The sequence below is a fragment of the Capsella rubella genome, unplaced genomic scaffold (assembly GCF_000375325.1).
Source record: "Capsella rubella cultivar Monte Gargano unplaced genomic scaffold, Caprub1_0 scaffold_1, whole genome shotgun sequence".
In the NCBI taxonomy this organism is placed as follows: Eukaryota; Viridiplantae; Streptophyta; class Magnoliopsida; order Brassicales; family Brassicaceae; genus Capsella; species Capsella rubella.
Window position 1 is genome coordinate 12,264,841 of NW_006238923.1, and position 14,174 is coordinate 12,279,014.

At 29.3% G+C, this 14,174-nt stretch overlaps 1 protein-coding gene across 1 annotated transcript; it reads right to left on the reverse strand.

Moving 5' to 3' along the window:
- Nucleotides 1-393: 393 nt before the first annotated feature.
- On the reverse strand, nt 394-2,075 carry LOC17898277 (transmembrane protein 136). Its single transcript, XM_006304107.2, has 4 exons — nt 1,676-2,075; nt 1,253-1,372; nt 698-793; nt 394-582 (listed from the first exon to the last, which is right to left on the reverse strand). The coding sequence occupies exons 1-4, from the start codon at nt 2,042-2,044 to the stop codon at nt 472-474; spliced, it is 696 nt and encodes a 231-aa protein (XP_006304169.1). The 5' UTR covers nt 2,045-2,075; the 3' UTR covers nt 394-471.
- Nucleotides 2,076-14,174: the final 12,099 nt, after the last annotated feature.

Consider the following 14,174-nt stretch of genomic DNA (forward strand, 5'->3'; position numbering starts at 1 on the left):
AAATTTGAGAACCACCACTCAACTCAGAGAGAGTGGTAATATGAGTACGGCGATCAAGAACTTCATTGAAAACCCAAACTCAATGGTGGTAGAATATATATTTAATTTTCTCATACAAAAGTTCGAATTTAATAAATGTAAATATATAAAAAGATAATTAGGAAAAATTATTTTTTAAAAATAAATAAATAAATAATATATATAAATGTTAACAAATTACATATCGATTTACGTGGGTATAATCTAATATATATACACACTTTTCATTAACATTCTAATCCATTGTCATATGGAATTTGATCTGACTATGTAATGTTCTTTAATCAATCTACTTTATTGAGTCCTTTTTGGCATTCTTGACTTTTACATATGAAAAAGTATTAGATTACTCAATAATGAAAACCATCCATTAATTCATCCCAAGAAGATATTAAATTTTCAGTATTGCATAATAATTAGAATTTAATTAAATTAAGTAGATTTTTTGTTAGACATCGATCTTTTAGTTAATTTGTATCTCATCATTTTGAGGATTTTATAGAACCAAAATGCGCTCACAAGCTGTAACCCCAACGCCATTGCCTATATATATAAGAACAAACAAAAAAATGAAATGTCATACATAGTTTTATAAAAACTATATTATATATCGAGTAATTTGATGAAACGATAACAAGTAATTAAGATATATAGATACCTTGATAAGTATGGGATTATCAGCTGATATTGTTACGTAAACTAGGTAAGGTCCACCTATCATTCTGGCCAACGAGAAGATTATCGCAAAACACGCCTACACCAACACAATTTTATATAAATTTTCAAGTTAAAAATCTCCACATTTAGAAATTTCCTCATCTCAACATTTCATTAATTAGCAATCTTATTTGATTAAGTAACCATCATGAGCAAAACTTGCAAGATTCGACAATGTGACCTTGGCTACACTAACATGATTTTATATAAATTTTCAAGTTAACATCTCATTAATTAGCACGCATATTTGATTGAGTAACCATAATTTGCAAAACTTGCAAGATTCGACAATGTGACCATGTTCATATAACCTAACTTGTTGGTTTAGATAACTATATTCCTAGACATGTACACGATAGTTCTCATTTCTTTCTTCCACATGCTAAGCCATACAAATACAATCTATAACAATTAACATCTTCAGATTGAGACTATCTAAAAGTTATATGACAAAAACTACTAATTATAATTCAGTAAAAATTATGTAAATACTTACATCGGCTGCAAGGTTTAGGTCGGTGTCTCTATAACCAATCTCTTTAAGAATCTCTCTAAGGTGAAGAAACGGACTCGATATCTCTGTTATCCAAATTGCTGCCACCATCTCGGATCCACACTTCATAATTTCACCAATAAATTCACAAAAAAAAATAAAAAATAAATGAATAAATTGATTTCTCCAAAACGCATTCACCTTACAAAATATTGCTATATTCCTAATAGATCGATGTTCAAGATTTTTCACACATATTAAAACAGAATAGAAGTTTTTCAATAACTAAGAACCAATAAACGTAATTATTTTAATCATTACGGCTTAAAATTTTACAATTATTTAATCATTACGGTTTAAAGGATCAAAACATCAATCTTTTAGGAACAGAGAGATCGCATGAGCATTATAATAAAAGTATATTACCTTTTTGTAGAAAAGTCCAGCAACAAAACCAAGAATGCAAACAGAATGATGAACAGCATTATCAATCCTAAGAACTTGATCAAAATGACTACATATAAGGTCGTAGATCATGTAAGACAATGAAAACGCCAATGTCTCCATCTGCCGGAGAGATGAAGTTGAAGCAATGGGACAAACAGGACAAGACCAATCTTGAATGGAGAGTGTTGCTAAAACGACAGCTACTGTTGCGTGAACTGTCGAGACAAGACGAGTACTGAAGTCGAAGGAGAAGTTTGAGAAGATTCTTCGGATGAGAATGAAGATGAGACCCCATGAGATTACTCCAATCACTGTTATCTTTATTACTCTTATGTATTCTTCTTCCATTGATCTCTTTTGTTTAGAGAGCACACAACTTTGTTTTGGTTCTTTGGTTCTTTGGTTTGGTCTTTAAGAGGTTATTTAATGGACTAAGATTGTGAGTTGGGTGTATGTTAGTTGGATTCTTCAATGTGGTCGGTCCCTATTTTATTTTATTTTATTTTAGTGTTATTTATTTATCCTTCAACATATAAAGTTAACTGATACGACAAGATTCGATCCACAGTGTTCAATCTAGCTCCCAACCAATCAGCGGAGTTATTGCCGTAGGTGAATAGAAACGTGCCCAATGAGATATAGTGGTATATACTCTCTTACTAAATAATGTCACACATTTCAGACAAAAGTAAAAAACTGTGATTATACATGTTTGATCTTATTTAATAATTAATTAATGATTTAAATTCATTGGAATAGCTTTCGGTTTATGGGTAAATTAGAAAATTTAGTGTTAAAAATACACTGGAACTCTGTGAACTCCGGTTTGATATTCGTCGGATATCCGGCTCCGACATGACCCACGAACAAAATCCAACAATGGAAAACTAACGGGCCATAGATTTGTTGGACAAGAGATGGGGTGTATTTTATATATAAGGAAATAAAATAAGAAAGAGATGAATTAGAGTCGATGCAGGACAATAAAAAAAAATTAGAGAAGGGATTTTCAAATTTCAAAGTTCTTACATCGCCCAATTGAGCAAATGCAACTTCTCCAACGTGTCTATATATAGGAGTTTATACACGTTTACAACATCACAAGATTTATTCTTTCAGCATTTGGTAATGAAAAATAATAATTAAAGAAATAGAAAACGGATCCGGATATCCGGGTCAAGTTTTTTGTGTTATCCAAATCCGTATCCTGTTTTAATGGATATTATTTTTTGTTATCTGAATCCGGATCCGGTTTTCCGGAGCGGATATGAGCGGATTCTGGATCCCGGATATTAAATCTTAGGGCTACTCTTACTGAAAAAAAAAATTCTTTATAATAAAATTCTTTGTGAAACAGAATGTATACATAATAATAAAAGTACGACACTAATGATTTATGTTAGACAGTAAAACGAAGGTTCGCTAATATTTGTATTTTTAGCTCTCGAAACTATTTGGTAGTTAGGAAGACAAATTATTTAAATAATAAGATTACATGTTACATACTTCTCTAATGATGAATACAAAAGTATTTTTGGGTGGTGTGACTATGGTCTACAGTCTTCAAAATTTAGATTGAAATTTATTTTACCTTAACTATTTTATATATTATTACCTAAAAATAAGAGTTCTGGTGGCAATGAATATTAAAATTTAATATTGATATAACTGAAAAGAGAAATAAATCTATAACAAAATCTATATATAATTCATGTAGTTTGTAAAAAAAAAAACAGATAGATTTAGAGGCATTTTGTTTTTGTTTAATTGATTCAGTTGAGTTCTTTTGTTTTTTTAATCACTGGTACATCATATATATTTTGGGGCAGAAGGAAGAGATCATGAATGTAATTCATGGTAAATCTCTTAAAGATCTTATGATCTATCCACAAACCTTTTCTTTTGAAATATGATTTTTTCCGTAAGTTTTCCAATGGTTTTGGCGCATAAATTATGTATTCGATATATTCTTATATTGAATTATTGTGTGAAACCTTCTATTTAATTAGTTATACCTTTTTCTAATACGGTTTGTTTTGGATAATTAGTATTTGCACATACGAAGAATAAATAACCGTAATCATCCACAATTGTGTGCATTCTGTTCCATGCTAAAAGGCATCCATTCCCAAGAAGCCAGTAAATTGCAAGAGAATAAGATCTTTATTGGGAAATAATTAACAAAGGTTTTGAGATAATTTGAAGATATCAAAACTTCATACTTTTTATGCTCTTGATTTTTTTTGGCTTATTGGGAATGAATGCCTTCTAGAATCGAACATTATGCTCCCAATTGTGGAGTAGAGCGCTTATTTGTTAATCTAATAGGCTGCCTCATAGAATTTTACGGAAAACAAAGGTTCGTTGAATTTTTAAGAGAAAACACGAATTATTGGTTTTCGCTAATTTTATCTAAATAAATTACGAACCTTTGTTTTACTATTTAACAGAATATATAACGGATAATCAAACAGTAAAATTGTTGCATCAATAATCTAATGACATGCATTATTTGGCGACATCAGCAAAAATTTGTGTTTTTTCCTAAAGTCAACAAAAGTTCGTTAATTTAAATAAAAAGTCAATAAAACTATATATATAAATTCACCATTAGTAAAGTTCATATTTTTTCACCACTTTGGTTATATATTGTAAGCTGTATTTATAGAAAAACATAAGTGATATGAACTTGAGGTAACCCGCTCTGATCAGATTCAACCCACACAAATTAGAGAAAAATTACGCGATCAATCGCATGGTCGATTCTGAAATTGGTTTGTCGATCGATTTAACTTTGGAACTCTGATGAAGTTTCGTCCTTTCTTGAATGCTCTATATTCTTCCATCCACAATATGTTTTTCAAATAACTCCAAGTATCTAATAAAAAACTCAAATATGTAAATGAACAAAATGTAAACAAAATATAATACATGCTTTTGAGACTCGAGACCACCCCTCTTTTGCTTGTCCATACTCCTTTACTCTTTGAATAAATATTTGTGAGCCTATGCTTCGACTGCGCATCAACTCATATTGAAACCACACACTTCCTAGCATCATCCGTCTTGTTAACCACATTTAGCATGAAAGAATAACTGTAAACACCAATGAGAGCATTATACCCAAAGGTGACTCAGCTCATTGACAAAGAAACATATATGGATGTCTAAATGGAGATTACTGCATTGCACCTAAAATTTGCTGCACATGTTCACTACTAAGCTCTTTCTCTCTGTTCTACTATTCCTGTTGATTTTTAAATTTAACATTTTAAAAAAGAAAAGAGAATGCAAAAAATAAATAAAAAGAAACTCAAGAAAGAATACGGAAATGGCATAAACCAAAACGTTAATTGGATCTATATTTTGTCGTAAATTTGTGATAAAATAATTGAACGTAAGTTGCCATCAAATTAACGACGAATATACTTTAATTTTTTATGTAGTGGAAGCATTTAGAGATAGAATTAAAATCCGTTGATGCTCAGAATACCTCAAAATCTAAAGTTTAAGAGTTTTTCTTTCAGGGTTTTCTCAAAAGGTTATAAGTTTATGAATACTCTTCACAATGGTTTATCAAAATCTCTTTAAACCATTCGATTATTTAATTTATCAAATAACTGAATACAATAGGAGGCCTAAGAAGGCTATTTGTAATAAATCAGAAAACCCTAAAACTTATAATATTCTAGAATATAATAAATGAATTAAAAAATAATATCAATAGATATTTGGAAATTATCCAAATATCTCGCTGCATCATTTTTTCATCATAAATTTGACATACATTGATGATGATTGATGAATATATGAATTTTCATTTTTGTATGGAAATAAAGACAAATAAAAAAGTATAGAGAAGACGATTTATTTAACTCAAAACTGTTTTGAAGATTTTCATATGAGTTTGAAGAAAGTGATGATGAACCAGATCAATTAGATCACTATGATGTCTGTTAGGGAAACGAATCGGATTCAAATGTATGTTATTTATAGGATTTTGCGCAAATAAATCCTTCAAATTGTCTTATTTTTTGCAATTTTATCCTTCAAATTCAGAAAATGCATGTCGATTCTGCAAAGTCAAAATAAATATGTAATATAGCCCATTTTCAATACTATCATGTTTGTAAAACTTTTAGCTATAATATATCAACTAGAAGTCCTCGTGACAAGAAGTTCAAATATATCGTTAAGAATTTTCAAAAATAAATGTATGTGACCGTAAAATCGTTTAGAAAAATAAATTTATCTGGTATAAGCGTTGTGTTGTGTATTATTCTCGACTTAGTATGATCGTTTTGCATTTTTTGGATATGTATTCTATGATACTTTTTATTTTTAACTATCTGTCGCTCGTGGACTACATGTTTCACAACTGTTCTTGTATGTCAATATTCACTTTGATTGATGCAATTCTCTAGGTAGGAGAGCTCAAGAGAATGATTTATTGACAATATAGTGGATCTGTCAAAAAAATTAAGATAATTTTTTTTATAGGAAACACGAGAGTAACTTTGTATTCATCATTAGAAAAGTAGGTAACATGTTATCTTATTCTTTAATGTTTAGTATTCCTAACTACCAAATAGTAGCGAGAGCTATACAAATAGGTTATTTATCATTACAACGTAAGTGAAATCTAATAAAATTAAAAGTACATCTAAAAAGGGATAAAGCATTCACATTATAACAAATGTAATTAAATGTTATTGATGTGTGGTGTAACAATGGTCAACAGTCTATAACTTTTAGATTGAAATTTATTTTACTTTGACCATTTTTTAAATTATTACCTAAAAACAAGAGTTCTAATGGCAATAAATATTAAAATTTAGTAATTAATAACACTGAAAAGAGAAGAAAATCTAAAAAAAAAAATCTAATCGAACATATATATATATATATATATATATATATTTGTATATATATATATGTGTGTGTGTGTGTGTTTATATAATTATATTCATGTAGTTTGTATAAAAAAAATAGATTTAGAGGGATTTTGTTTTTGTTTTGATGATTTAGTTGAGTTCTTTATTTTTGTTTTGATCATTGGTATATCATATACTGTGGGGGCAGAGGGAAGAGATCATGCAAGTAATTCATGGTATGCAAGTAATTCATGGTAAATCTTTTAAAGATCTTCTCATCTAGTTAGAAATCTTTTCTTTTACAATAAGATTTTTTATATAAGTTTACCAATGGGTTTTGTGTGTAAACTATGAAACTCTCTTATTAGTTATACTTTGTTTCAATATAGTTTTCTCGAATATATAATCAATATTTGCACATACGAAGACCAAATATCCGTAATAATCCACAATTTTGTGCATACTGCTCCATGGTAACTAGCATCCATTCCCAAGAAGCCAAGAAATTGCAAGAGCATAGTACCTTTCCTAGAAAATAATTAACTATGGTTTTGAGATAATTTCAAACTATGAAAATGTATTTTATATTGAAATTGTCTCATTACTGTTGTTAAATATCCTCTATAGTAGATTTTATGCTCTTGCTAATTTTTGGCTTATTGGGAGTGAATGCTATTTAGAATGGAACAGTAGGCTTCCAATTGTGGAATAAGTTTAACACTTATTTGTTCTTCATAAGTGCAAAACCACATATCAACGTCCCTTTATTTTTTTTTGTAAATTATATCATATTTTAAATAATCTCAAATTAAACCAATACAATTTATTACACTATGGAAGCGTCTTGGTCGAATGGTTGATCAAAGGTTTATTAATGGTTCTACTTCATGAGGTTTAAGTTCAAATTCCATATAATACGATTTATTAAAAATATACAAATCAATGGAAGTAAGTTTACAAAAGATCTCTAACATTGTGCAATTATAACCATTTGTCGTGATTCCACTCATTAAAGGTGTCCATCATGAATATAAAGAAGGAAGGATCCTCTGCCGTGTATAACTGAAGGTGTCTCTCTTGAACATGGAAAATGAAATGTACTTAGAGGATAAAGTCTTGTTTGTGGTAGATCTAATAGAGTTGGAGTGAATTATCGGTGGTATAATCATCTTTGTAACATTGTCATAATTTTAATTAAATAATAGGCGACCATACTATACTTAAATCTGACTATCATAAGCTACAACCCATTTTATACATTTAGCTAGCATCTTGTTACCCGAGAGAAAAAATTTAAAGTCAATGCAAGAACAAAGTCAACAATTAAAATCTAAGAGATTTGCGTAAACATTATAGATTCTACCTCAAAAAAATTTAGCTCTAAACAGTTGCTACAAGAATAAATATATGGATAGAACTTTGCTTGTCATGAATTAAATATCTAATTCTATTGAATTTGTACCAAATGTTTTTTTTTTTGTTAACTTTCTAAGAAAACACGAATTTCAATTATTTACCTAATAAAACCACGTTATTAACGAATTATGTTAACATAAATTAAACCGATAAATTATGAATTTTCGTTTTTTATTTAACTTTCTGTTAACGGATAATTAAACCGTTAAATCGTTGCATCATATAATTTTAAACTGTTTATTCCACGCCTCTTCTTTTTTCTTCTTTATAGAATGGTTTACCGTTTTTGGAAAGTTTGCCACTAGTCTTGGTTTCGGACATTCACTTCCATCTACGTATGTTTTCCAAATAGTTCCAAATAACTCAGAAATATCTTATATATTACTCAAAAATGACGAAGATTTGCAATGCATGCTTAATATGTAATGCAAAAATCTGTGGAGAGCCAACGAGGCTCTCATCATATACTCTTTTACTCTTTTGGATGAATATTTGTGGATGCCTTAACCCGGATTGGAACCACACACTTAGTATATAAACAGGATGAACCAGATCAGTTAGGTCACGTCTATGATGTCTCTTTGGGAAACGAATTGGATTCGAATGTATGTTATTTATATTATGATACTAAACTTGATTGAAAACTTTCGTTAGTCTTGATATGAGTCGCACATATTATAGTCTCTTTCACTTATGATATGTGTGTATGAGTATTCTATGATACTTGAACTAATTAACATGTTTCACTTTGATTGATGCAATTCTTTAGGTAGGAGAGCTCAAGAGAATGATTTATTGACAATATAGTGAAATCTTATGAAGCATTGGGAAACAATATTTAAGAGAATTTTTTTATAGGAAACACGAGAGTAATTTTTGTATTCATCATTAGAAAAGTAGGTAATATGTAATCTTACTAGGTTCGGACCCGCGCTACGGCGCGGAGGAAATAATTACTTATATATAACTTTTAACGATTAAAATATATATGTTACATTTAATTTTATTGCAGTGCAGTCGATTACAGTGAACCATATACAATATTTGTAGAATAAGTTTAAATGAAATAATAAATGAAGAAAGTGAGTAAATAATAATATATTGAGTTTTGATACAATTAAAAAAACGATGAAAATTTAACAGCACGAAATAAAATTTATCGATAAATTATTCAGTTTAACCATTTTTGTAGTAGAAGTAGGAATATACGTAAAAATTACATACTTACAATATATATTTTGAAGGACCAACCCGTAACATAATTCATTTCGTAAAAAACAATATTCATAACACACTTTACCTTTATAATTGTGATTTTAACAAACTACCCGTAAACTATCTAAAATTTACGTAGTTTGATATATAATATATTTTATCAATAAAAATTATGTCACCAAAATTACATCTATGTCTCAAAAAAAAATATGTTTAATAATTTAAATTCTAAACTTTTTATATATTCATGAACCTTTTAATTATAATATTTTGAAACTTTTTAAAATTTTAAATATGCTCGTGTAACAATGGTTTTAATATTGGTCATACTTATAATGATTTTAAATCATTTTCTAAAATATTTAACCGAGTGTAGTCGAGTATTATATGTCCGTTTTGAAAAATTCAAACTGCAACATATGAAATAAAAAAGTTGAATTTTTTTATTATATGGTATAATATCATAAATTTAATATAAAATCAAATAAATGTGAAAGAAGAATAATAATTGTTTTAATATATTATATTATATTAAATTAGTTAGAGAAATATTAGGAAATCTTAAAATTTGTTATGGAAATAATATAATCCTAAAATTAAATAAGAAAAGTATCCGATGTATGTATTCAAACCCCATTTAATATCCAATCTTAAAATACCTAATTGTTACAATCGGGTTAATTTTTTAATTTCGACCCGACCCGTATTCTATTTTGTACTTCTCTTTTACTAATATAGAGATTCTTTAAACGATTAGTAATCCTACCAAATAGTAGCGAGAGCTAAAAAAACAAATAGTAGCGAGAGCTAAAAAATAAATAGTTTTTTTTTTACAATATAAGTGAAATCTATTAACAATAAAAGTGCATATAAAAAGAAAAAAAAACCATTCACATTATGAGAAATGTAATTAAAAAATATTTTTGAATGGTGTAACAATGGTCCAAAGTCTACAAATTTTATATTAAAATTTATTTTACTTTGACCATTTTTAAAATTGTTATATATTTAAATTTAGTAATTAATATAACTTAAAAGAGAAATAAATCTTTAAAAAAAAATAATCATATATATATATATAAGTCATGTAGTTTGTATAAAAAAAAATAAGCGTTATATTTCTTTGTTTTTTCTAACAATATTGGTACATCATATATTTTGGGGGCAGAAGGAAGAGATAATGCATGTAATTCATGGTAAATCTCTTAAAGATCTGATGATCTAGCTAGAAACCTTTTCTTCTGAAATATGATTTTTTTTTTCTCATAAGTTTTCCAATGGATTTAGCACGTAAACTTTGTATTCAATATAGTCTTATATCAAATTATAGCGTGAAACCTTATAATTATACCTTGTTTTAATATAGTTTTCTCGAATATATAATCAGTATTTGCACATACAAAGAACAAATAACCGTAATAATCCAAGATTGAGTGCATAGTGCTCAATGCTAAAAGGTATCCATTCCCAAGAAGCCTGGAAATTGCAAGAGCATAATACTTTTCTAGAGAATAATTAAGAAGGGTTTGAGATCATTTCAAGATTTTAAAAAGTAGTATATATTGAAATTGTATCAGTACCGTATTTAAATATTCTGTAGAACATATTTTATGCTTTTGCTATTTTTTAGCTTATTGGAAGTGAATGCATTTTAGAATGGAACATTAGTCCCCCAATTGTGGAATATAAGTATATAACGCTTATTTGTTCCTCCTAAGTGCAAAACCATGTATCAGTGTCACTTTTTTTTTTTTGTAAATTAGATAATATATTAAATAATCTCAAAAACCACTACCATTTAATACAATGTGGAAGCCTCTTTGGTCAAATTTCGATCCAAGGTTTATTAATGATTCTACATCATGAGATTTGCGTAAACATAATGGATTTTACCTCATAAGACTTTAGCTCTAACCAGTTGCTACAGAATAAATCTATGGATTCGACGTTGTTTGTAATGAATTAAATATCTAACTTTTATTGACTTTGTACATAATGTATCATGTTTCGTTAATTTTCTACAAAAACACGAATTTCATTGATTTACCTAATAAAATCACGTTATTAACGAACTATGTTAACATATAATTTAAATCGTTAAATTGACTTTCCAAATAAATTATGAAATTTATTATATTAATAACATAATTTGTTAACGGATAATCAAACGGTTAAAATGTTGCATCATATAATCTAATTACATGCTTTATTTGTCGAGATCAACGAGAGTTCATGTTTTTTTATAAGTCAATTAAAGTTCATTGATTCATTCACTTATAGCATTATCCTCTGGTTCGTCCAGTCTTGTTGATCAAGCTTTGTTGCGACAATCCAAGTCTTGACGTACCTTATTTGGCATGAAGGAAATAGCCGTATAAACCGTGGATGTAGAATCCTTAACAATCAGAGAGTGAAATTTATCTAGGCAAGTAATGGACGTTTCCTTTATATTGACGAGCCCAAACTTAGGCTATAAACAAGATGATTACAAAGAAGGTCGGTAACGTAAATAAAAGTGGCCAAGGCCGAGTTAAAGATAAGACTAGACGAGCTTCTGCTAACACAACTGTTTTTTGTTCTTTTATACTACTTTTAGAATGTTTGGCAGATGCATTTTGTGAGTATCGTACTCTTCCTTCTTCCTTAGACGTAGGGCCGACTTAGTGGGCTTTTCATGATGGGCCTTGGAGATAAGTTTCGGGCCTAGTCCTAACATAAACACCAACAAAAGCATCACCCCATGCCAGTTGAGTCAGCTTATTGACAAAGCAATCACGGATCAGATCTCATGGCTAAACTATACCCTCTTCAAAGTATGGTTTTCAACTTGCTCAACTTTGCTATGCATGTCCACCTATACTATGTTCCTTGCTCAGTTTTCTCTACTATTTCTGTTTTAGCATAGAGAAGTCTTCAACTTCAGGTCCTTTCTAATGTCACAAACTTTCCAAGTTGATTTTATATAGGGAATTTGACAGACTTCGCAGTTGCTTGACAACAAAGCAACCTCCATAACTTCTCAAAGTTAATATTTGAATAAGGTTCTATAAGTTGCTGCATGTCTGTGACCTAAGTCCTTCTCGTCTTTATATGAACTCGGATCTGCCTTCTTCTTCTTCCTACTCTTTCTTCTCCTCTTCTTTGACTGATCTCAACACCAATTTATCTGAACTCGGATGCTCACTTACTCTCTCTGGTGTGGTTGCTCAGGTGCAGCGACAATCACATACATCTCCTCTCCCTTACAAACTAAGACAACACTACAACAATAACAACAACGACAGAGGCTCTCCAACCTAGCATTGACGTCAATAACGTAATCAACTCAACAACAACTACACTTACGGATTGAGATTGTTGCTACTGCTATAGGGTTATAGCTAACTGCTTGAGATTGAGTTTGTTGCTATTGCTTTAGTATACACAACATACTTTGTTGTTTCATAATTTGTACTAACTGAACTTTGTAATGGGCTGCATCATTATATCAAAACAAGCTGACCCAATAAATGGGACGAGACCGTATAACATGCTCTGGTTTCGGGCTTGAGGGGATGTATGAGTTTCGGCCCAGAACATCTTATTTATTAACAAAAAAAAATTGGTTATGGGGTGTTACAGGATTACTTGGTTATAAGACAAATAATACAAAATATATGCTTATGGTGGAAGCCCCTTTGGTCCAGTGGTTGACCAAGGGTTTAGTAATGATTATACACCAAGAGGTCTGGGGTTCAAATCCCAGATAATGCCATTTATTAATAATTATGCCAGATCACCGTGATTGTAGCTATTGAAGAAGAAGAAAGTGTTCAAGATCAACTTGGAGAAGGAGGTGACCAAGATAAATATGGAGTGTTGTCAATAGTGAATCTAATTGGGGTTGGAAGGATATTTTTACTTTGGTTGATACAATTCTTTAGTTAAGAGCCCTCAATAATTATTGAGGCTACAAAAAAAATTATATAACAATGTTAGTGAAATCAGATAACAGTAAAATCAAAATACTTATAAATAAGAAAAAAAACTATCCACATTAATTATAGAAAAAGTAACTAAAATTATATTTGGGTGTGACAACTGACAATAGTCCGTAGTCAGGCCCGGTCCTTCACCCATTATTTTGAAACTAATGTATTGGGCTTCCAATAAATTTGACATTTTTGTATGAAAATTAGGCCCCAGAAATATATTGTTTTTGAAAAATTAGGCCCCATTTTAAGTAAACTAAAATTTAGTCTTCATGTTTAAAGTTTTTTTTTTCCAACCACACATTAATTAAAATAACACACCATGATTGGTTGCCCAATCAGGAGAGAAATCGTTTACAAAAGTAACTTCCGAATCAAGTGATCTGGAAGATCGAGCAAGACAGTCTGCTTTAGAATTACAAGAACGAGAAATCTTAGTTAATGAAAATGAGGGAAATAATTCATGTTTAAAGTTTATCTATCTGTTATTGTAAAATAGACCTCATTTTCTGAAATCTTTAAGATTTGGTTTCAACTTTTATATTTCATTTATAAAACCTACCGAATTTTTTTTACTTTGTATTGGGCCCCAAATTTAACAGGGCCAGCACTGTCCGTAGTCCACACTTTTACATCGAAATTTGATTTACTTTGATAATTTTCTAAATTATTATCTCACAATATAAGTTTATAATGGAAATAAATATAGTCTACACATTTTACATTAAAATTTGATTTACTTTGACCAATTTTTAATATATTACCTTTAAATAAGAGTTCTTTAAGGCAATAAATATAGACATTTAATAATTAATAATAAATAAAAAGAGTAATAAATCTTAAAAAAATTTCTAACCAAATATAGTTCATCTATTTTGTATAAAAAAGACCAAATAGATTTAGAGAGATTTTATTTTTGCTTTGTAGATTCAGTTAAGTTCTTTATTTTTCCTTGTTCATTGATACATCATATATTTTTGGGCACAAGAAATAGATCATGCA